Raw genomic sequence first — 23,636 nt, 5'->3', positions numbered from 1 at the left:
ACAACAAGTGTGCAACTCAAATCAGTTAATAAACAGTATAAAAAAGAATTAAGTATTAATAAAAGCTCTTCAATCACTGAAAAAGTAATTCTTACTTAAAAGAATATATAATATTATGACATAAAACAACTCTGTTTTTAATTCTTTATAAGAATATTGTATAAAATTCAGAGAAAAACATTTTACTTTTTCAAGAGAAGTAAAAAACTATTTAAAAGATTTTTTTTTTTGCATTAACTACTGCAGAAGAATCAGAGAGAAACTGCTAAGATATACACTACTGTATATTCTCTATCAAGACTTTTTCTCTTTAGAATCTTAATATTATAGAGAATATAAGTCTATTTCTATATAATAATATAAATATTGTCAGTGAGATGTAGAGGAACTGGTTATTTATATCTCAAAATAGAAGACTTCATCAATGATTATATCAATATAGAGTTAATTCTCAAATTTAATAGAAATCTAGTATTGCTGTTCTCAATTTCTTGCAGAATCTATTGAATATTAAGATATTAAAACTAGATTTAATATATCTCACTGTGTAGAGATCAAAGGCTCAGTCAAACCTTGAAGTATACTGATTTTATAGTTGTTATATCTGCTGATTATGTATCAAGTACAGTTGTCAAGGTATCTTTTTATATTTTTCTGGCGGGAATGAGCCAGATCAGAAGGAGCAGTACAAGGGTGAGACTTGGTGTTGATATCTTAGTACATTAAAGACAGAGAGGGTTTTTCACAGAGAATGCACTTCAGATATGTCTGTTAATTATGTACTTAATACTATTGCTAAGGTATCTTTTTGTATTTTTCTGCCGCTGGTAGGCCAGATTGGGAAGGGCGGTACATGAGTGAGACTTAGCGTTGATATTTTTAAACATCAAAGATAGACAGGGTTTTCATAGAAGTTGCTTCTCAGATATCTCCACAGTTATAGGTCAGGGATCTTCCAAAATCAAGAAGATTGGCGCATGGCTAGGTCTCTTCACCTTACAATTTGTATGACAATTTGGCCCGGGGTTGTGGTGTGGTAGGGGTGAACGGGGGATAATCCCACACAAGAGTTTTGAACAACATCTGGTTCACGTTTGGCTGGATAACTCCACTACCACACGGGGTATGCGGTCGGTGATGGGGTCAAAATCCTTGTATGATCGAGGGCTTTTCGATGGATCTATCGGCGGGTTCTTATTCGAAAAATAGAGCGAGTTCGTGGTGGAGCGCTTGAATGTGACTTGAGTGTCTCTTTTCTCTTCTTCTTCAACTCATCACTAAGTTCAAGCTGGTATGAAAACTATTAAAACACTCTTAGAAACCCTCAAATTGAAGAGTATAGACTAATCAAATTTTAAATACAGATAAATTAAATTACATTTAATAATACTAATTATTCATTCTCTCTTTAATAAAATAATAGTTTTGTCTTCTCTCTCTCTCTCTCTCTCAAATGAAACATGGCCTGTGAAAAGTGAGTATTATACCAGGTTATAATGATCAACACAGTCTCAGCATGCAGAACTGTATATACACAGTGTATACTGAACTGAGAGACTATATGAGTTGTAAATCAGTAGCAGTATTTCAGAGAGAGCTATACAGTATCAAAAAGCTGTAACTCTCAGTTATATGCATAGAGAGTGAATTACTGCAGTAAGTACATATGTATTACATGAAAGTAATGCTTTTTAATAACACTTAGTCTCTGATATTATGAAAATAGAGTCTCTCTGTAAGATCTGTTTTTATCAGAAGTTGAGAAATCTTATATTTCTTAAGATTATCTTCACATATCTTCTTCATGAAATCAATGAGAGAAATCATCAATTTAAGCATTCTGCTCTTAATATTATTCAAGTGACAGCAGAGTTCATTCTGATCACACTTTTTAAATGTATATTTTCTAATTATTCATATTTATACAGATATATACTGATTATTTATTAGATAATATTAAGACAATAGTCTATCACAGCTATGTTATTCTTACTATAAGAGATATATAATTGATAATAAAAATTGTAAAGACTCTGAAAAGTAAGTATTTTAAAAGTACTGCAGTTCTGTGATCTTGATTTTTTTATTTTTATTTTTTATTTTTTTATTTTTCTTTTCTTTTTTTTTCATTGTAATTTTTTGTTATTTTTATTTTATTTTTTGTTTTTTATTTTTTTTTATAGTTTATATTTTTTTCATAATTCAAATTATATGAATTATAATCTGTGTTCAGAAAAGTAATAATATTTAATAATACTTTTTATTGAATTTTCAATAAATGAGTACTATGTTATAATATTATGTAAGTAAGAAATGATTTAATAATTTCATTTAATATTATTCTCAATAATAAGATTAGAATGAAAATGTAACTAAGAATTCAAATATATTCTTTATCTGAGACTAGATTTTTATTTGAAAGATGAATCTGAGACCTTTAATATTTAAAATAATATAATTTGAGATCAATGTGATGAATACAAATCATAATCAGAAGTAATTCTTTTAGATAATATGATAACTGTAAAGTTTGATTCTGATCTCAGACACGGTTACACAGTCAGTCTACTAAGAAAACTTTTTCTTTGAAATATTTTCTCTAATACTTGTTAGAAGAATAGATGTAATTAGCTTTACTCTATTCTCAAGCATTTTATTTGAGATATCTTGACTCTGATTTTCATAGAGCTCACTCTGCTTTTCAGATTTCAGCTGTTTTACACTTTCTTCAACTACTTTTCAATCAGGTTTTTCAAAGTTATACTCATTAGAGAGAAGAGGATTTTCACTTCTTTATTTTTCACTTAGTTCAATATTAAATTAAATGATTTCATGACCTGATTCTGAGGTCTTATTTAAATCAATAAATCAGTTTATAAGTCTTTTTTTAATTGGATTTTATCATATGAAAGTTAGATTTATAATAGATTTCTGTTTCATGTCTTTTCTAAAGAATGTTTGTTAATCAGACTTGTTAACTAAATCTATTGAATGCTTAAAAGATTATTCAATCAGTTTATCTGCTCTTACTACTCTTTTGCATTCTGAGTTTCATCAGAGATAATGTGCATTGAAGTCTTCTGCAATTATAGAGATTTTTAAGAAGATTATATTCAAAAATTATCTGTTAATTGTTCAGATATTGTTGTTTTCTTTGAATAACTTTTCTTTATAGATATTTATGAGTTGAATAGTATCAAACTCATTCTCTTTATCTATAATATCACTCACTAGAATATCAGAGTTAGATATGATATTAAATCTCAAATTAAATTGATATCTTCATCTTTTTCTTTCATAAATCACTACTCTTGATTTTATCTCAGATTTTTCAGGTAGAAAGCAGTAATAGCTTGAATGAGAAATGATGTACTTTTACTCAGCATCAATGTTTGATTCTTGAAGAAGTACAAAGTCAACTTTTTATTCAAATACAATTTGAAGATAAGAATAAATGCAATTTAAGTTTCTATTCACATTACTTTGAATAAATGTGATTTTTGAAGAGTTTTTAAACTTTTTTGTTGTTTTTGTTGTATATTTATACTAAAAGAGAGTGAAGATAGAGTAGAATCTAATCACTATCATCAGATAGTAGATTATAACTATTTTGAAAAGCAGAAATCTCAACTACTTACATTCTATCTAGTTTATTATTAGAGTCATTTCTCAATTCTCTAATCTTAACAGATGTTTGAGAATTCAAATTCTGTTTACATTTAGCTGGAGAATTGAAGATTCAAGATTTAGATAGTTAAAAGTTTCTTCTTTTTAAGCTTGCAGTTGTAGATTTACTGACTTGACTTTTCTCTTCAGTTTTAGATTTACTTTAAGCTTCATCTTCTCTTCAGTTCTTCTGAGTTCTTGAAGTAAACATACATTCTTTTGAGCTAGATCCATGTTTTTCTTTACAATTAAAGCATTTAAGCAGAGTATATTGACATGTTTCATCTCTTTTTAAGCATGTTTCACATTTATACTCACTAGTTATATGATCTCTAGCATAGAATGCGCATTTTGAGTCTCTGAAACAAGAGATTGTAAAGTATCTATATCTTTGACAGTTTGAACACTGTGTTTGAGTTTTGAGATTCATTCTTGAGTCTTTGTATTTATGAACTCTTATTTTCAAATGTGTCACTCTCACTTCAGAGATTCTTAATTATTTAAGTATCTTTATATATACTAGAATAGAGGCATTTCTTCTGCTTTATCTGAACTCAATTGAATTTAGTTATATAGACTCTTTTCTAAGTTGAATAGAATTGTATTCTTCTAATTCATTTTTGAGAAGTAGCATTTCTTTCTCACAGTCAAAAATTTCAACTGAAATATCATAAAGAATAAATTTACCTCACTTTTTATCTCTCTCAGATAGAATTGTTATATTTATAGTTCTTTATTAAATATGATATTTAAAATTCAACCTGAGATTTAATCATTCACTCAGTCATTTGACATTCAAACTGAGTTTAATCTCTTTATTTAAGAGACATAGACTTAATTTTTCTCATTAAATCTGAGCAAAAAGTGAATTCACTCAGTTTTATTTATATTAAATTGAATTTGATAGATATCTACTCTCAGAAAGATTTCTTTTATCACTTTTTCAATTACTTTTAAATTCTCTTTTATTGTTTTTAAACTGTAGACTAGGTTAATATTATCTACATAGCTTGAAAATCTTACTATTTTTATCTCTCTATTCTTGAATAGATATGCAGTGTATATTGTAAATAAAACAGGTAAGATTGAAGATCTCTATGATACTTCTATTTTTATCTCAGTTTTATCTTGTTTCATTCCATCAAAAAATAATTATATAATTCTTTTAGACGCGAAATAATTCACTCATTTTATTAGAGAAACTGGCAGTTTTAACATCTTCAAAGTTTGAATCATTTTTGACTTTAAAACATGATTAAATGCATCTTTTATATCAATGAAAACTGTATTTGAGACCAGATCTTCATTCTTTGCTATTTGAATATTATGAACAATTGAAAGAACAGTATTATGCATAAGAAAAGATATAATCTGATAAAGATTAATATGATATTATAGTTGATTATATTATTAACATCTAACTATTATACAGTCTTTTATATATGATGAGTATTTACTGAGTAATCAGTTGTCACGCCCCTGGCCGCGCCAAGACCCTGCTGCGGTTTCATACGGCTCATCGCTTTCATGCGGATAATTCCATCCATCCCGCAGGCTGTCTGAACCGGTTTCCAACCGCCCTATGACATCATTCGGATATATCATAGAAAGATCCGATTGATGGATATAAGAACCCCGCTTCTATACAAGATCAACAGATTACTCTTTCTTGGCAATGAGATGTCACTGAGGTATCACTCTGACTATTCTCACTCATGGAATGAGAGAAGAGTATTCACTCATTGTCTATATAGAATAGCTAGATGCTGACTCCTTATCAAAGAAGTCAGTGATTCATCTTTTTCTTCTACTGAAATATATACAAGAGTTACTGCATGCCTTATACAATCTTCTTAGTATACTAAGTATCATATCTGTGATATTCTCACAATAACCCTGTAGTCTATAAGCTCACTATTTAAGCAAGATAGTCAAGCTCACTCATACAGCTTCTTAAAACAACTACTTCTATATAACACTGCTAACTAGTCACTGCTTCAGTTCTGTTATATTACAATTCAAATCACTCAATCTGATTATATATTTGAATCAGTCAAGCTCTAACAGACTGATATAATCTTATACACTTATGCTGAGACTGACCTGATCTCACTCTCTGAGAAAAACACTACATCATTCTCTAGAGTATATACATCTCTATCTCAGCAGAAATCTGAGATTTCTGAACCTGCTGCACATTTTAACATGAGTTCTTCAACTGCTCTATTACTATCACAGTCTCTACACATCTACATCTATTATAAAGATAGAGAGATTAAGATCAGAGATTCACTGAGATATAAGAGAAATATCTTATCTGAATTTCACAGCTTTATTCATACTCTTGAACAGAAATTCCACCTCAATCTGAGCTAGTATAATACTCATGAGATATAAGTAATATACACTGTCAACCTTCTTGAAGGCATCTCTGCAACTACTTAAGTCATTAAGAAGAGAAAGCTTGAGTGTATTAATACTGTCATGACTTGAGAAGAATTCAAGAACTTTCTACTGAATCAAATTGAAGATCACTGCAATTATGACTTCACAGCAGTGCAGTGATTCAACTCATTATATTAATAAGATAATGAGAATTCTTTCAATTTCAATGTAAGATTTGAAGAATATTGAGAGAAACTGACTAATAATTTGAATCAATTAAAAACACAGCTTTATCTCACAAAGCTGACTCATAAGATGCAGACAATGATATCATAATATCAGAGTTTATCAATCAATCACACTGAGCTTGTTAATCTGACTTTCTGAATCTATTTGAATAATCAATTCTTTAAGAAAAAGGCTAATAAGACCTCTTCTAAGTAATTAACAACAGAATCTAAACAGTGTCATGACAGCTTCAGTGTGAAGAAAGTAAAGAAGAATTTCAAGTATTCTGATTCTTCACTCACTGTAAAGAAATATTAAAAAAGATTTGACAAAGATCTCTGTTTCAACTGTGAAGCTGATAATCACTATATCATAATTATAAGAAGCTGAAGAAGAAAAGAAACTGAGAAGATATCTTCTCAAAGTTAACTTCTCTTCTGACAAACATATCCACGGAAGATAAAGAAGAGAAAGAAAAGAATTGATAATTCTCATATCTTCAAGTTCATGTTACAATCACAATGTATATCTCAAATGAGAAGATATCAGTAAAATGTCTACTTGACTTCAGAGTGAATACTAACTTTATATTCTATTTCTTTTCTTTGATGAAGAATTGAAAGAAGATAGATTCATCAGATCATGTGAAATTTACAGATGAAATGAAATGTCACTGTTTTAACATAATTCAAGCAAAGTATGTGATCACAGACTCAGAAGAAATCTTCAAGAAGAGCAGTCTGCTTCTTCACACAGTTAACATCATAGATGAGAATGTCATTCTAGATCTCTCATAATTAAGAGAAAATAATCCTCTCATTGACTGAGTTACTCAGATGTGACAGTATCATCTCACTGATGAAGAGACAGTGATAGAGAAATCTGAAGAGTTTCATCAGAAGAATCTTGAGAAAAAGATTGAGTCAATATACTGTGTAGTAGGTGATTGAGACTTAAAGATAGATAAAGAAGTCATCATTCTTGCTGCAAGATTAGCAGCAGTATCTGTCATTAAAGACAGATGTATATAACATCTCTTTACAGATTTTAAAAATGTCTTTTCAGAAAGAGAAGCAGTGAAGTTTTCTGATATCAAGATATGATATAAGATTTGTCTTGAAGACAGTGTAACAGTACTGTACAGACTTCTTTATAACTTGTCTGTAAAGAAATTGAATGTTCTGCACAAATATCTTGAGGAAGTGCAATCAAAGAACTGAATATATCTATCAAAGAGTTCAGCAGAGATATCTATACTCTTTATACTTAAGAAGAATAATAGACTATGTCTATGTGTAGACTACAGAGATCTTAATAAGATGACAGTTAAGAATTACTATTCACTACTGTTAATTAACAAGATAATCAATTGATTATCTGAAGCAAGAGTGTTCTCAAAGATTGATATACAGAATGTCTATCATAGAATCAGAGTTAACAAAGACAACATTTGAAAAATGACTTTTCATACTAAGTACAGTAATTTTAAATATCTTGTTTTATCTTTTAATCTTTATAACACTTCAGTCATCTTTCAGATCTATATAAATGAGATACTGTGAGGCCTTATCAACATCTCCTGTATAGTATATCTGAATGACATTTTAATCTTCTTAAAATCAGAGAAAGAACATGATATTCATGTTCAAGAAGTATTGAGTTGCTTGAGACAGTATTAACTCTATACAAACACTGAAAAATACTCATTCTACATACAGAAGATTGATTTCTTAGATTATATTATTAAGATGAATAGCATTTCAATGAACAGAAGCCAGGTCTCTGCTATTAAGAACTGGCTGACACTGTGAATATATCACAAGATACAGATGTTTCTAGAATTTATGAATTTCTATAGATAATTCATCTATACATATTCACAGATTACTGCTTCTCTTACAGATCTGTTAAAGAAAAGTGTGAAAGACAGAAAAACAGAATTATTTATTCTCACTCAAGACATCACACAGATATTTGCAGAATTGAAACAAGCTTTCACAGATATCACAATACTGAATCACTTTAATTCTGATTTACTCAGTCAGTGTGAGACTGATACATTCAGAAATGAGATCTGTGAAATCTTTTCACAGTTGACACTGAAGACCTTTCAATATTGAAAGAATCAGAGAATAATTATCTCTGAGAAAACAGACAATGAATTATCTGTGAGAGAAGACTTTTTCACAGAGTCTATAAGACACTGTAAATGAAGATTAGTAATCTTCTTCTTCAAGAAGTTATCACTCACACAGAGAAGGTATGATATTCATGATTAGAAGATATTAATAATTGTCAAATTCTTTAAGATCTGATAATATTATCTTCAGAGTAGTAAGTATTCAGTACAAGTTCTCACTGATCATGTAAATCTGTGTTACTTCTTGATAACAAAGAGCTTGACAGAATATCAAGTCAGATGAACAGAGCTGCTTTCAGAGTATAATTTCTATATTTAATATTATTCAGATCAGCTTAACCTCACTGATATACTGTCTAGACAGTCTGATTATAATATTGTTGATACAGAGAAGAATTCTACAAAAGAATCTCTGTTATCACTGCAGAAGAAGCTAGCTGCAGAGAGTTAAGATTCTATGAAGCTTGAAAACAGTGTCAGAGAGACAGCTGCATGACTCAGTATAGAAGATGAAAGAAAACCCAGATCTCTGTAGAAGACTAATACTGAAGATTATAAGCTTCTCATGTTATATCTTACAATTATTGAATTAACAAAGAATGAAACAGTCTATAATCTTTCAACTCAACTACTTTTGAAATTTATTAATAAGTTACAGAAGAGAGATATCTCTACTGCAGCTTAAATTCAAAAGTTGAAGAAGAAAGAATTCAGTTTGAACTTGAAAGAGACAGACTCTGAGTAAGATGATACTGCTAAGAAATTAAGTCACTGATAACTAGAAGAATGTGAACTTCTACTACTAAATAATTCAGTCTTCATTCCTTGTAGCAGAGCAGTATGTTAGAAGTTATTGAGAATTTATTATGATGATTCTCATACAGAGTACTTCAGATTAGAGAAGACTGAGAAGCTTCTAAAATATAAATATATTTAAGACAAGCTCTGAGTAGATGTCAAAGAGTATATTAAAACTTACAATATCTGTCAAAGAATAAAGATTTCACAGTATAAGTAATACAGTGAGTTGATATCACTGCCTGTTTCAAAGAACTTATAATAGAATCTATCAATGAATTTCATAGTTGACCTGCTGAAGTTAACAAGAGTCAAAGAATATGACTCAATTTTAGTCATTATTAACTGCTTCACAAAGATAATCAGATATATCTCTACTTATAAAAAGATTAAAGCTTCTGAATTGACTGATCTGTTTTTAGATATCATTATTCATAATCACAGTGCTTCAAAATTATTAATAATAGATTGAGAATCTCTCTTCATCAGTAAATACTGATCAGCTTTTTACTATCATCTTATAATAAGACATCTTCTCAGTACTGCATTTCATTCATAGACTGATGATCAGACTGAATATCAGAATCAGACACTAGAACAGCATCTTTAAGTATTCTATTTATATTATCAGAATGATTGACTCAAACATCTTCTGACTGCTGAATTTGTATATAACAATATAAAAAATGCAATCTTAAAGATATCTTCTTTCTATATTTATTATGAATATAATTCTTCATTACTCAGTGACATCACAGATGATGTTTCAAAGAGAGAGATAGACAGTCAGAATGTTAGATAGATATAGAGAATGAAGTATTTCTCAGTACTAGAAGTAAAAGTGTGATTAAAACTTTTGAATAAAATTCATAAGAAGATGATGAAAAGCATTCATCATGCTCAGAAGTAGTAGATAGAATACTATAATTGAAAATATCTTTCAATGAAGTTCTTAATAGAGAATCAAGTGCTACTTTCAGCAAAGAATATTAAGATAATAAGACTATATAAAAAGCTCAGTGAGTAGTAACTAGAATCTTTTCTAATAATAAGAGTAATGAGTAAGTAGATATATAAGTTGAAATTATTCACAGAATTGAAATTAATTCATTCTATTTTTCACATTTTCTATTTAAAGCTCTATAAGTAATACTCTAAGACAGAGTCATCTTAGTCAGATGATATCAAGATTGAGAGTGATATTAAATATCTTATGAAGAAAATATTGAACAAGTGAATATATTATAGTAAGCTTCAATATCTTATTAAATAAGAAGATGTGGCGGGCTGCGCCCGATCAATCATATAGACTATTCCATTACACTCCATAGATTCTTCCATTCCCGATCGCCGATCCGCGGCCGCTAACGAACGCGCGTAGTGTACGCTCCGATTCTCGGCCACTCCCGATCGCCGATCCGCGGCCGCTATGAACGCGCGTAGCATACGCTCCGATTCTCAGCCATTCCTGATCACCAATCCTCGGCCGCTACGAACGCGTGTATATTCTTCCGCCCTGAAGCTCCATCACATACACCACCACATACGCGTATAAATATCCATCTCAATCACTGATTCTCACACTTTCTCTTTCTTTCCTTCTCTAACATTTTTATCTTTGTTATATAAGACCTATCAATATTATATCAATCTATTCAGCGTAGGCCTCTTACACTATAAAAATGTTCATTGTCTTCTTATTAGGAAACAATTATTCAGCATCATCTTCTCATTAGAAATGATTATTCATCAAGAGATATTCGAACATGTAACAATGTGTAAGAAAGAGAAACAGTCACACAGTTAAGCAGATATCAAGTTCTTAGATAGCAGCTTGCTCATCAGTCACTCTGACTCTGCAACAAGATCTTATAAAGAGAATAAGATCTTATAAAAGAGAATATCAGTGAAAGACCTGAGAGTTCTGACACTCAGATATATAAGAATACAATTACACTTCTTCAGATTTCACAGATATCATACATCTGACAATCAATATAATCATGTCTAATGATAATATGAAATTCTCAAACATGAGTATAGACACAGTGTCACAGTGACTCTGAGCAATGTTGAAATTACAACAGCAATAGATAGCAGACATGCATGTAACTCAATAACATCAATATGAAGAGATTTAACAATTATCATAACAAGAAACTCATGCAATTCCAGCATCTACAGAATTAAATACAAAAACACTGAAAGAACACTTAGATGCTCTCACATATTTCAATGCTTCTGATCTCACTCTCTACTCATCATGAAGAATGAAAATGCTTATAAAACTGAGTGTAGATGAAGAGTTCATCAGTTTATTAATCAATCAAGATTGATATATCAATGAATGATTGAAGAATCATGTGAAACAGAAGTTTCATTCATGAATAAAAGCATGTGAATCAGTGTTGCAAACATCTGACAACATTATGAAACATCTTGATATTCTGTTCTGAGACACTGCCATGCAACAGAAAGTATTAGATTGATTACAGAGTGTCTGACAGAGAAACACTTCTCTTACAACATTCATCCCTGACTTCAACATCAAGATTCTAGAAGCAGGTGATCAGTCTTGAGAGAATTGAATGAAGATTAGCATGCTCAAGAAGATATTGACTTTTGAACTCTTACAGGCCCTTGTAAGTGCAGATAAAGACTCAACTTATGAAGGCTTCTACACACAGCTTTGGACAATGAATGACTGTCTTATCAAGCTCAAGAATATACAGAACAGTGGTAGAAGATGTTACATCTCAGTGACTCATACACTCACACTGAGGAATAATAATGATGCAGATGCCATGAATTGAGTAGACTCAAATGTCTACACATAAGCAAGAGTCTTCACTGTTCAAACAGGCTTCTGAGTCTCTGAAATCACTCCTGAAGAAGCTGCTGATTGACATCAATATAGAGTGTGTATCAACTGTAACTGATTAGAACACATTACTTTCAACTGCTGATTAACCTATGTGTCTTTATATTCAAGAGAAGGATCAGTGCCTTCTCATTCAAAGAATGAATCAGCGCCTGTCCGCGCCAATCATGTTGCATTAGAGGAAGATTCAGAGAATAACTATGAGAATACTCTGATGAAACAGGGAAAAGATTAGCTTCTGTTCAAATTTGCAAACAGAAGCTTGAAGAGGTTGGACAATAACAATTTGAAGAGAAGATGACAATGAATGTGATTCTTGTATTCACTGTGATTAATAACATGTATAATATGAAGGCCATGGTAGACAGTGGTCTATGTCACTATGCAATGATAAAATCTTCAGTCATAAGATATCATAATCTTCAGTGTATTCCTCTATTAAAACCCTGACTCCTTGCAGGATTTGATGGTTCAAAAGACATTTGTACTCATTACATGATGAAGCTGATCATAGATGTAGAAGGACATCAATGTGAAGATGTCTACACATATGAAGTTGATAATCTTGATTATGATCTTATGTTAGAACTTGCCTGACTATCTGAATAAGACATCTTGTTGAATGCTTGAAACAGAAGCTTGATATTTTCTAACAATGATAGAGTTCACAAAGATGACATTTACAAGATCATAAATCTGACACAGATCTCTGTCAACATGTATGAAATACTCTGAAAAAGAAGTCATCATCAAAATTATCAACAGAGTCACTGATAGCAAGATCATGTGTCAATCTATTCTATCAGTCTGACTGATATCAAAAAGACTCTAGAAAAGTTATTCTGTGTTATAATAACAGATTCTCATACAAAACTCTCTCAACAATATCATGAATATCTAGATGTCTTTCAAAAAGATAATATTACAAACATATCTCTCTTACAAGGTTCTGAAGTGGATCACAGTATCAAGTTAGAGAAAAAGAATGATAAGAACTCTGAACTGTCATGAGACTCTCTTTATAACATATTCTGAGATGAACTTCTTCTCCTTCAAAAGACACTCAATGATCTGTTGAATAAAGAATTCATATGCATTAGTAACTCTTTCATCACAGCCTCTATTCTCTTTGCAAAGAAATCAGGTGAAGAACTCTGATTCTGTGTGAACTACTGAGGTCTGAACAGATTGACAAAGAAAGATCAATATCTCTTATCTCTCATCAATGAAACTCTAGCATGAATCAGACAAGCTCAATGATTTACAAAACTAGATGTTATCACTGTGTTTCATAAGATTTGTATCACTGAAGGAGATGAATGGCTTACAGCATTTCAAACACATTATGACCTCTTTGAATGAATAGTCACACTCTTTGAACTGGCTAATACTCTCAGTACATTTCAGAAGTATATCAACTGAGCACTCTGAGATTTCCTTAATGAGTTTGTATCTGCTTATCTAGATGACATTCTCATCTTCATTGATGAATTCAGAAAAGAATATCAAGAACATGTGCAAAAGGTATTACAACAGCTACAAGAAGCAGGACTATCAATAGATATTGATAAGTGTGATTTTGAAGTCAAGAGTATCAAGTATCTAGGTTTTATTATAGAAGCTGGCAAGGGAATTTGAATGAATTCTGAGAAAGTCTCTACCATTCTTGAATGAGAAGCTTCACATACTGTGAAAGATGTATGAAGCTTCATTGAATTTGCTAACTTCTATCAGTGATTTATATGAAACTTCTCAGATATTGCAAGATCACTTACAGACCTCACTAAGAAAGACTCAGTATTTCAATGATCAGTGAACACTGAAGCTGTATTTATACAGATGAAGAAGATGTTCATTAATATCTCTCTACTGATAACATTTGATTCTGATTATAAGACAGTTGTTGAAGCTGATTTCTCTGACTATATGATAGAAGAAGTGATATTGCAATATGATGATAAAGATGTTCTATGATCATGTATCTTCATATCTAAGAAACTGAGTCCTGCTGAATGCAATTATAAGATCTATGATAAGAAACTTCTCACAATTATACACTGTTTAGAAGAATGAGACTCTGAACTCTGAAGTATCTTCAAATTTGAGATAGTCACAGATCATAAGAACCTCAAATACTTTATAACTACCTGTAAACTTACTGAATAACAGATATGATGATCTGAGTTTCTAAGCTGCTTTCATTTTACAATACACTACTGTTCTGGCAGTCAGAACTTGATGACAGATGCTCTCTCACAATGAGAGTAAGATATGTCATCTGATGTAACAGATACTCACTGAATGAACTGAGAGCACTGGCTCTTGAACCTGAAGATATTAATTGATCAAGATAGAATAGCTCACAGCATCATACATACTTCTTCAATTAGAACTGACATTGATATCTTCACTTTCTCTACACTGAATAAACTATGGTATACAGCAGCTTAGGCTGATGAACTTCTTCAGACTCTCACTGAAGCAGTATGTTAAGAAGCACTCTGATTTCCCTCAGAACTATGTATCAGAATCAATATCTCAGAATACTCAATCAATGACAATAACACTCTATAATTTCATGAATAACACTGAGTTCCTCACTTCAAATTCTTACACACTCAGATAATGCAAGAGATGCATGATTTGTATATAACTAATTATCTAAGCTGTGAACAACTGTATAGAATGATCTCCTGAGAATTCTACTGACCTGAGATATTAAACAGTATCAGATACTTTGTCTGAAACTGTAATCACTGTTCTTCTATTATCTTATGAAAAGACTGTAGAAAAGATCTACTGAAATTACTCAATGTCTCTGATAGAATCTGATGAGATATAGTAATTGACTTCACTATTGATCTATCTGAGAGCAAGAGCTGCAGAAACATTCTGATCATCATTGACTGACTAAGTAAGAATGTAATATTGAAATCTTGTAATAAGATAAATGCTGAACAAGTCACTGAAGCCTTCTTACAGAGTTCATTCTATTAAATATATAAATTACTGAGATCAATAGTATCAGATCAGAGCTGTCAATTTGTGAGCACTCTCTGAATAAGAATCTGTCAAGTTCTCAAGATTACACACTGTCTGTCAACTGTCTATCATCTCAAGACTGATGATGCATCAGAACAGACAATTCAGATTATAAAGAATTATCTTCATAAGTTCTGCAATTATTCACAAGATGATTGATATGATCTTCTTCTACACACAGAGATCACTATCAACAGTCAAGATATCATTTCAACAGGTATAAGCCTGTTCTTTCTTACACACAGATATCACATGAAAGTGTTGAATCTTCTAGAGACTACACAGTGCACACTGAACCTCTGCAGTCTGATCCAGATCACTGATAATATAGTAACAAAGCTCTGAGACATCTGTGACTGAGCAGAGGCCTTTATGACAACTGTGAAACAAGATTAAGAAGATTAAATCAATATTCAACAAGATTCTGCAGAGCAGTATAAGATAGAAGATCTTATGTGATTGAATCTCAAGAATATATGAATCACATGTTCATCTCATACACTAGACTATCATCATGTCAGGTATAAAGTGATAGAAGTTCTAGATAGCTACAACTACTGTCTTGACACATCATCAGAGATTTATAATGTATTTCATACAAGCTTGCTTCACTGTGTCATCACTGATCTGTTTTCTTCTTAGCTGACTTCTGACTGACAGTTATCAGGCATCATAGAAGAAGATAATGAGCTTGAGTAAGAGATTGAAGATATTCTCAATGAGAGATTTCACAGCTGCAGCTGATAATATCTGATGAAATGAGTCAGCTACAATTAACTGACCTGAACTCTGAGTTCCATGTTATCTGAAACAGCAGCTCTTGACCAATGGGAACTGCTTCTGGAAAGAGGGGGCTAATGTGGCGGGCTGCGCCCGATCAATTATATAGACTATTTCATTACACTTCATAGATTCTTCCATTTCTGATCACTGATCCGCAGCCGCTAATAAACACATGTAGCATACACTTCAATTCTCAGCCACTCTCAATCACTGATCCACGGCTGCTATGAACACGCGTAGTGTACACTCTGATTCTCAGCCATTTCTGATCACCAATCCTCGGCTGCTATGAACACGTGTATATTCTTCTGCCCCGAAGCTCCACTACATACACCATCACATACACATATAAATATTCACCTCAATCACTGATTCTCACACTTTCTCTTTCTTTCCTTCTCTAACATTTTTATCTTTGTTATATAAGACCTATCAATATTATACTGATCTATTCAGCGTAGGCCTCTTACAGAAGATTATTTATTATCAGAGAATTTATAAGAACTGCTTGAGTATTTGAAAAATACTGAGAAAGAGATTATAAGCTATAAGACAGCTAGTAGAGACTGCTCTGTTATATATCAGAAATATTAAGTAAGAAATACTGCTTAAAACTTCTTATTTTTCTTAAATAGTTTTTTAGAGATGATCTTGCAGTGATAAGTTAATATCTTATAGACTCTGTAGCACTCTTCTTCTATTTTCTTTCAAAGAGTTTTTAGAAGTTTAATAAGACTACACAGATATAAAATTCCTGAAGCAGTTAAAAGAAAAGAGATATTTGAAATTAATAAAAAGATTAATATTATTAACTTACAGACTGCTGCTATTTTAATGAGGCTGCAGCTCACTGAAAAAGTAAAAAGAGAGAATCAGAGTCTACTTATCAATAATCACATTCTCATCAAACTCATTCTTTACTGTTGAAGTCTTCAGCACTGATATCTTTATCTGCTGAAAAGTTAGCACTGCAGCACTGCAGAGAAGTATGCTGTAGAAGAGTATAAGAGATACTGAAAGTATTAACTTATCAAGTTACAAAGTATCTCAGTTATCTGCTTTAACTGAAGTGAGATTCTCTTTAATTAGTAATTAATCTCTGCAGCACTTTTAACAGTGACACTGACTAATCTCTTCTTGAGATCAGTCATTCTGAGGTGTTTTTTTATCTCAGAGACTCATACTTTTATCTTCTTTTACAGATGAGTAAGAGAAATCTTCTTAATCTTGACAGAATTCATTAATACTTAGAGCTCTGAGACTCTTACTCTGTACTGCTTGAGCATCTGAGCTTCTTATCAGAGCTGACATGATGCCTTCTTATAGAGTAGATAATACTTACAGAGAGATAGAAGTCATTATTGCAAATATAACAGAAATAACAGAAGTGAGAGAAGAGATAGATACACAGAATCTCTCTCTTCTTCAGCTGCTTAACACAGTATAGACAAGTAGCAGTGTTAGTCAGAAGCTGCATCAGAGCCTTCTCACAGAGAAGATAAAGAAATCACAGAACTCTGCAGACCTAATTCAGCAGTATCTCAAGTAGAACTCAGATGTACTGTGAGAGAGAAACTACAGATTGAGCTTCTCAGAGTCACTGTCTCTGAAATCAAGCTCTTTCTGAGTTCCTCTCTGAATGACTACACAGGGTCATATGCCACTGTATTGACTGAAGAGAGGGGCGGCGTTGCAATGGCAGTGAGAGAGGCAGAGAACAGACTGGACACAGATGCACCAGCTGGCAGAAGAGATGACACCTCACTGCAAGGCATGGCAACTATCACCTTGACCGCGAGAGAAGCAGGAGAAGATGTGACAATGAGAGTGATACTTTCACAGCTCATTGATATCACCTCTACCTTCAACCTGACTTTCTTGATGATCATGGAGACTGCAGCTGCACTACAAAGACATTTACTCACTAGAAAATATCAGAATAAGCTCTTTATTATTCTTCAAGAATGATACTCTCATACACTCACTGTTGCAATTGAGAAAAGAGAAAGAAAAATGTTTCACAGAAAAGAGAGATCTTTTTGAAAAATTCTATCACTACTGTTAGCTATATCTCTAAAAACACATCACTTTTGCAGGGAATTTTATATATAGAACAGAATATATTGAGAGATCTGTAAGTTACTTATTAACTACATTTTTCACATTTCAAATCAATATATAAGAAACTCACTTATCATGTGTTTGAATTGAATGAAGATGAGAAAAGAAAGACTTACATAATCAGCAGAAAAACTCATCTATTTCTTTATATTATATACAGCATACATGCTGTCAAATCAGTTGATAATCATTGCTATATAACAAAGATAATTTCTAATTCAGTAATCTTAAGAGTATTAGAACTATACTCTTAAAGAGAAGAGCATTATTATATGTCTGATTATATCAAGACCTTGCTGCAGTTTCATACAGCTTATTACTTTCATATGAATAATTTCATTCATTTCACAGATTATCTGAACTGATTTTCAATCACTCTATAATATTATTTGAATATATCAGAGAAAGATCTGATTAATGAATATAAGAATCTCACTTCTATACAAGATCAACAGATTACTCTTTCTTGATAATAAGATACTGCTGAGATATTACTTCAGCTATTCTCACTTATGAAATAAGAGAAGAATATCTGTTTATTATCTATATAGAATAGCTAGATACTGACTTCTCATTAAAGAAGTCAGTGATTCATCTTTTTCTTCTACTAAAATATATACAAGAGTTACTGCATGTCTCATACAATCTTCTTAGTATACTAAGTATTATATCTGTGATATTCTCACAATAACTCTGTAGTCTACAAGCTTGCTATTTAAGCAAGATAGTCAAGCTCACTTATACAGCTTTTTAAAACAACTACTTCTACATAATGCTGCTGACTAGACTGGCCGCTGAGATCATGAATTTCACATTTGATCTCATTTGGTCTGATCTCATACATTTCTTGACGTGAATCCCACTGGGACTGGCTATCAAAAAAACAGGTAAAGTGACTATATATCAGATCTTAAAATGAAACCATAACTTGAAAAAAATGAGAAAGTGGTTTCATTTGATCTCATTTAGTCTCATTCTTAACATAAAGTTACTATTTTTAGACATTTTAAGGTTTTTTTTAGACTATTTTTAATTTTTTAAAAAGTAATGCTTTTTGATAACACTCAAATGAGATTTAAAGTCATTTAAAGCAATAAAAATAATTTAAATTGAGAAGTGAAAATCATGATCTCATTTGAAAAATGTGATAAGAGTAGACAGTAAGTCTCACTGAGACAGTATGAGACTACTATCTAATGTTAAAACTGTGTAATGGGATCAGTCGAATTGATAATGAGACTATCAAAAAATCTGGTCCTGGTCTCAGACACGGTCACACGGTCAGTCTACCGCTGACTAGTCACCGCTTCGGTTCCGCCATGTTACATCAGTGAACATCTTACTTATACAGAAGTAATCAGCTTGTAGAGAGAATCTAACAGCTAATATAATTTATATTTTTTTAAATAATAATAACAATTTTATAATATTTAATAGGTAAATGAATAAATTACATCACTAAATATAATATAACATATTAATATACAGTAAAGTATAATATATAAAATAAATATTCAGATTTTTTAATTATATTAAATAATTAATTAGTGAATGTAATACTATTATTATTATTATTATTGTTATTATTATTATTCTTTCATTATACTCATATGCAAGCGGAGCTTATGATGAGTCCTTGTGTGATGTTAAATACAGGCCAAGTGTTGATTATACAGGAGGAAATACAGGTGTTGAGACCACACCAAGATAACAAGAACATAGGAAATACAAAGAAGTGATAATTAAATACATGTGATAATAACTTCCCAGCCCAGGAACATAGAGCAATTTTATTGAAGTGATTTGTACACCTCTGTATTTATTAGAAACCTGAGGTGCTTGGGTTCCGGATTTAATGTATCCCCTGCGGGTTTCAAACCCACACACCCTGGTTTCCCACGCCAAGGTGCTACCGGGTGGCCGCATTAACCATTCGGCCACTGGGGCAGTGAATGTAATACTCTGATTAGAAAAAAAATTCAGATATTAAAACTTTCTAATATAAAATAAACTCAGTTAAAATATATAATTGATTTACTATTTCAATTTTATAAAATAATTAAAATAGTTTTAATTTCTTATGTATTAATACTGCAGTCAGTTTGATAAATATATAACAGTTTATTTACTTATTTTAAAAAATAGTTAAATTATTTAAAAAAGAAATTCAGTTTGAAATAATAATATAACACAAGCTATTATTACTATAAAAAATAAACTGATATATTATTATAATAAAATTGAATAATTTTTTACAGAATATTATACTGTAATAACTATATTAAATTTCTCTTATTAAATCAATATTTACATTTTTTTAAAATTAAATAGAGAAGAAATTAAACTTATATATTAAATTAATCTCAAATTTATACAATATTAATTATCAGAGATTTGAATAAACAGATATTAAAAATTTAAAAATAATGAAATATAATTTTTTAATAAATAATAATTTTTAATAATACTTTATATTATATAAAATTATAATACTAACTTTGATACAGAACTTGCATATATTCATTATAACTGAAAATTAAGTAAAATTATATATTTATAAAATTAAATTTAACTATTATTTTCAAGATAATTTAATAAATTTACATATTAAATCAATTTTAAACTTATGAAAAATTGTTAAAAGTATATATTTAATTATTATATTAATAATATATAATATTCTGATAATTTCATTAACAGAGATTACAATGAAGTAAAAGTTCAACTCAAACTAAGATATTTATTATTATTATCAGAAATAATTATAAAAAAAATAATTAAAACACTTATAATTGTAAAATATAAATTATTAGATAGTTTAGTATCTCTGATTATAATATATTAAACAAATATAATTTTCATATAAAAAAGAAGAATAAACTTGTAAAAAAATATATTTAATTATTTCATAAATATTATTAATAATTATTATTAAATTCTGATTATATAAATAATTATTGAATAAATTAAATAAAATTTAATTTAATTTTCAGTCTCAGCTCTATTCTGATTTTTAAAAAATAATTTATTTTTAGATTTTTTAATACTCAGTTCTAGTAAGACTTATATTAAGAAATGTGTGAAATCAGATTAAATAAAATTAAATATGAAATTTATCATTTTACTAATTAGTCTATATATACTCTACATTCAAATATACATGTATAAGCACTGTAATAAATATCAATTCTCATCATGCTTTTTTTTAACATAGTGAAGTTTGATATTCTTCTATTTCTCTTTAATATTATGTGAAGTATGGCATTTTCACTTACATTTTCCTCATTTGAACAAGTTACGAACAGCCATAGAAACACTTGATTTGTCTTGTGTATTAGAAATAATCTTTAATTGCATCACTTAAAGAATTACTTATCTATCATCTATCAGTCAAGCTCTCTGACAGCTGATGTTTCTGTTGCCAAGTTTGGCTCTGAAGCACCTGTAACAAGTTGACCTATGATTATCTCTCAATATATAATAAATATATAAAACTGCATAAGTGCGGAATTCAAAGCCTGAAAAAGAGTCCTGGCAGCTTAAAACGCGGCTAATTAGAACTTTAAATCGTTGCCAAATTCTGTTGTTGCATCTTCCGCCTCGGCCCACCATTGCCACGGCTTTGAGCATGATAGAATGGCTGCCACAGCGGTCGGGAAGCGGAGACTTGATTTCAAAGCAATGGCATCATTTCTCTGCGTTTCATCATTCCCTTTCATTAAGTATAGATTTTTGTGTCCTTTCTATTTCCTTCTTTGTGATGCGGTTCTGAAGAGAGAGATTGAATCTGGAGTCTGTGGGATTTTTTTTTTTTTTCTTTTAAATTTTTTTTTTTAAATCCACCATAAAAGAATGACCTCTTACTTATGATCACAGGATACTCTACAGATTACAGATAGAGCAATTGTGTTAAAAAAAAAAAACTGACCCGGCTGCTTGTATCATATTATATCCTTTTTTGCTTTCGATTGAGAATGCCTGCTCAAAAACTTGTCCGCAGCGAACCAGCACCTAGTGTGAGCTATTTCACTCCGCTTCAAAGTCCCTCATCAGGAACCGCCGCCGACCCCCAGTCCGATGGCTCTAGGCCTCCAAAGCTTTTCCGCCCTCTGAAAGTGAGGGGCGTGACATTCCAGAATCGCATCGGGGTACGTAATTCACGTTTCTAGTCACGTTATTAGATGTCCGATGGCATTCAAAAACCTAACGGACTTGGAAATCCTACAGTTAGCTCCTCTCTGCCAATATTCCGCAGACGATGGGCACATGACGGACTGGCACATGAGCCATCTCGGAGGAATCGCCATGCGAGGCCCTGGCTTTCTGATGACCGAGGCCACGTCTGTTCTCCCCGAAGGTCGAATCTCGCCGGAGGATACCGGGCTATGGAAGGACTCACAAATCGAACCTCTCCGGAAGGTAGTAGAATTCGTCCACAGTCAGAGCCAAAAGATTGGCGTCCAGCTCGCCCATGCGGGGCGCAAGGCGAGCAGCTTGGCGCCCTTCCTTGCCGTCACTGAAGTCGCAACAGAGCATGCAAATGGCTGGCCGGATAATGTCAAGGGACCCAGCGACATTCCGTTCTCGGACGGGTTGGCAAAGCCCAAAGCGATGACGAAGCAGGACATTGAGGAGGTGAAGGAGGCATGGGGTGCAGCTGTGCGGCGGGCAGTTAAGGCTGGGGTGGATTATATCGAAATACACAACGCACACGGCTATCTTCTATTCTCATTCTGTTCGCCCATCTCCAACAACCGCACCGACGAGTACGGGGGTAGCTTCGAGAACCGCATCCGTCTCTCCAGCGAGATCATCACCATCTGCCGCCAGAACATGCCCAAGGACATGCCGCTCTTCCTCCGAATCTCCGCGTCTGAGTGGCTGGAGCAATCACGCCCGGATCTACCGAGCTGGAAATCCGAAGATACCGTGCGGTTCGCGAAGATCCTAGCGGAGAAGGGCGAGGTCGATTTGCTCGATGTCAGCGCGGGTGGGAATCACCCTGACCAGAAAATTATTCCAGGCCCGTGTTTCCAGGCGCACTTTGCCCATGCGGTGAAGGAGGCTGTGGGAGACAAACTCCTCGTCGGAGCTGTGGGGAGCATCAACAATGGCATCGATGCAAACGGGCTTCTCGAGAAAGGGCTTGATTTAGTACTAGTTGGTCGGCAGTTTCTAAAGAACCCGGCGGTTGTGTGGCAATTTGCAGAGGATTTGGGGACTGAGATTAAGCTTGCCAACCAGATCGGATGGGCGTCTGGTATGCGAGGAAAGCAAGGATTTATTAAGACTAAGAAGCGAGAAGGGAAGATATAGAGTGTAGACGTGGGATGGAGCAATGAGATATGATTCTCTAAGCGTTTTTTTGCCATGATTTCAATCAGAATCTAGAACGAGAAGTTCCTGGATAACCGGTTCTTGATCATCTAGTTTATTTTCATAGCAAATAGATTTGATATTTGTCAACTGATATTATATAATGTTATATTAACTTGCAAAAATGAGCATATGAATGAACATGATGCTAAAAAACTTGAACATACTAACTTTAGTCAGAAAAACAGCTTGATACGATTTCAATTTAAACTCATG

At 32.0% G+C, this 23,636-nt stretch overlaps 2 protein-coding genes across 2 annotated transcripts; both read left to right on the top strand.

The window, feature by feature from the left end:
• Positions 1-17,618: 17,618 nt before the first annotated feature.
• On the top strand, positions 17,619-17,891 carry BDCG_17629 (uncharacterized protein; the record flags this gene model as incomplete). The annotated part of the gene is made up of 1 exon (XM_045426722.1): positions 17,619-17,891. The coding sequence occupies one exon, from the start codon at positions 17,619-17,621 to the stop codon at positions 17,889-17,891; it is 273 nt and encodes a 90-aa protein (XP_045282278.1).
• A 3,764-nt stretch (positions 17,892-21,655) lies between these two features.
• BDCG_07748 (oxidoreductase) lies at positions 21,656-23,636 on the top strand. The gene is made up of 2 exons (XM_045423535.1): positions 21,656-22,192; positions 22,272-23,636. Exons 1-2 carry the CDS (start codon positions 22,019-22,021, stop codon positions 23,358-23,360), a joined length of 1,263 nt encoding a protein of 420 aa, XP_045278914.1. The 5' UTR covers positions 21,656-22,018; the 3' UTR covers positions 23,361-23,636.

Source organism: Blastomyces dermatitidis (genome assembly GCF_000003525.1).
Source record: "Blastomyces dermatitidis ER-3 genomic scaffold supercont1.9, whole genome shotgun sequence".
In the NCBI taxonomy this organism is placed as follows: Eukaryota; Fungi; Ascomycota; class Eurotiomycetes; order Onygenales; family Ajellomycetaceae; genus Blastomyces; species Blastomyces dermatitidis.
This window is presented reverse-complemented; position numbering and strand designations above follow the sequence as displayed.

Bases quoted from the DNA above. Each gene is read 5' to 3' on its own strand.
- BDCG_07748 (XM_045423535.1), top strand. From the start codon at position 22,019: ATGCCTGCTCAAAAACTTGTCCGCAGCGAACCAGCACCTAGTGTGAGC. The intron at 22,193-22,271 runs GTACGTAATTCA...GAAATCCTACAG, and splicing joins CATTCCAGAATCGCATCGGG to TTAGCTCCTCTCTGCCAATA.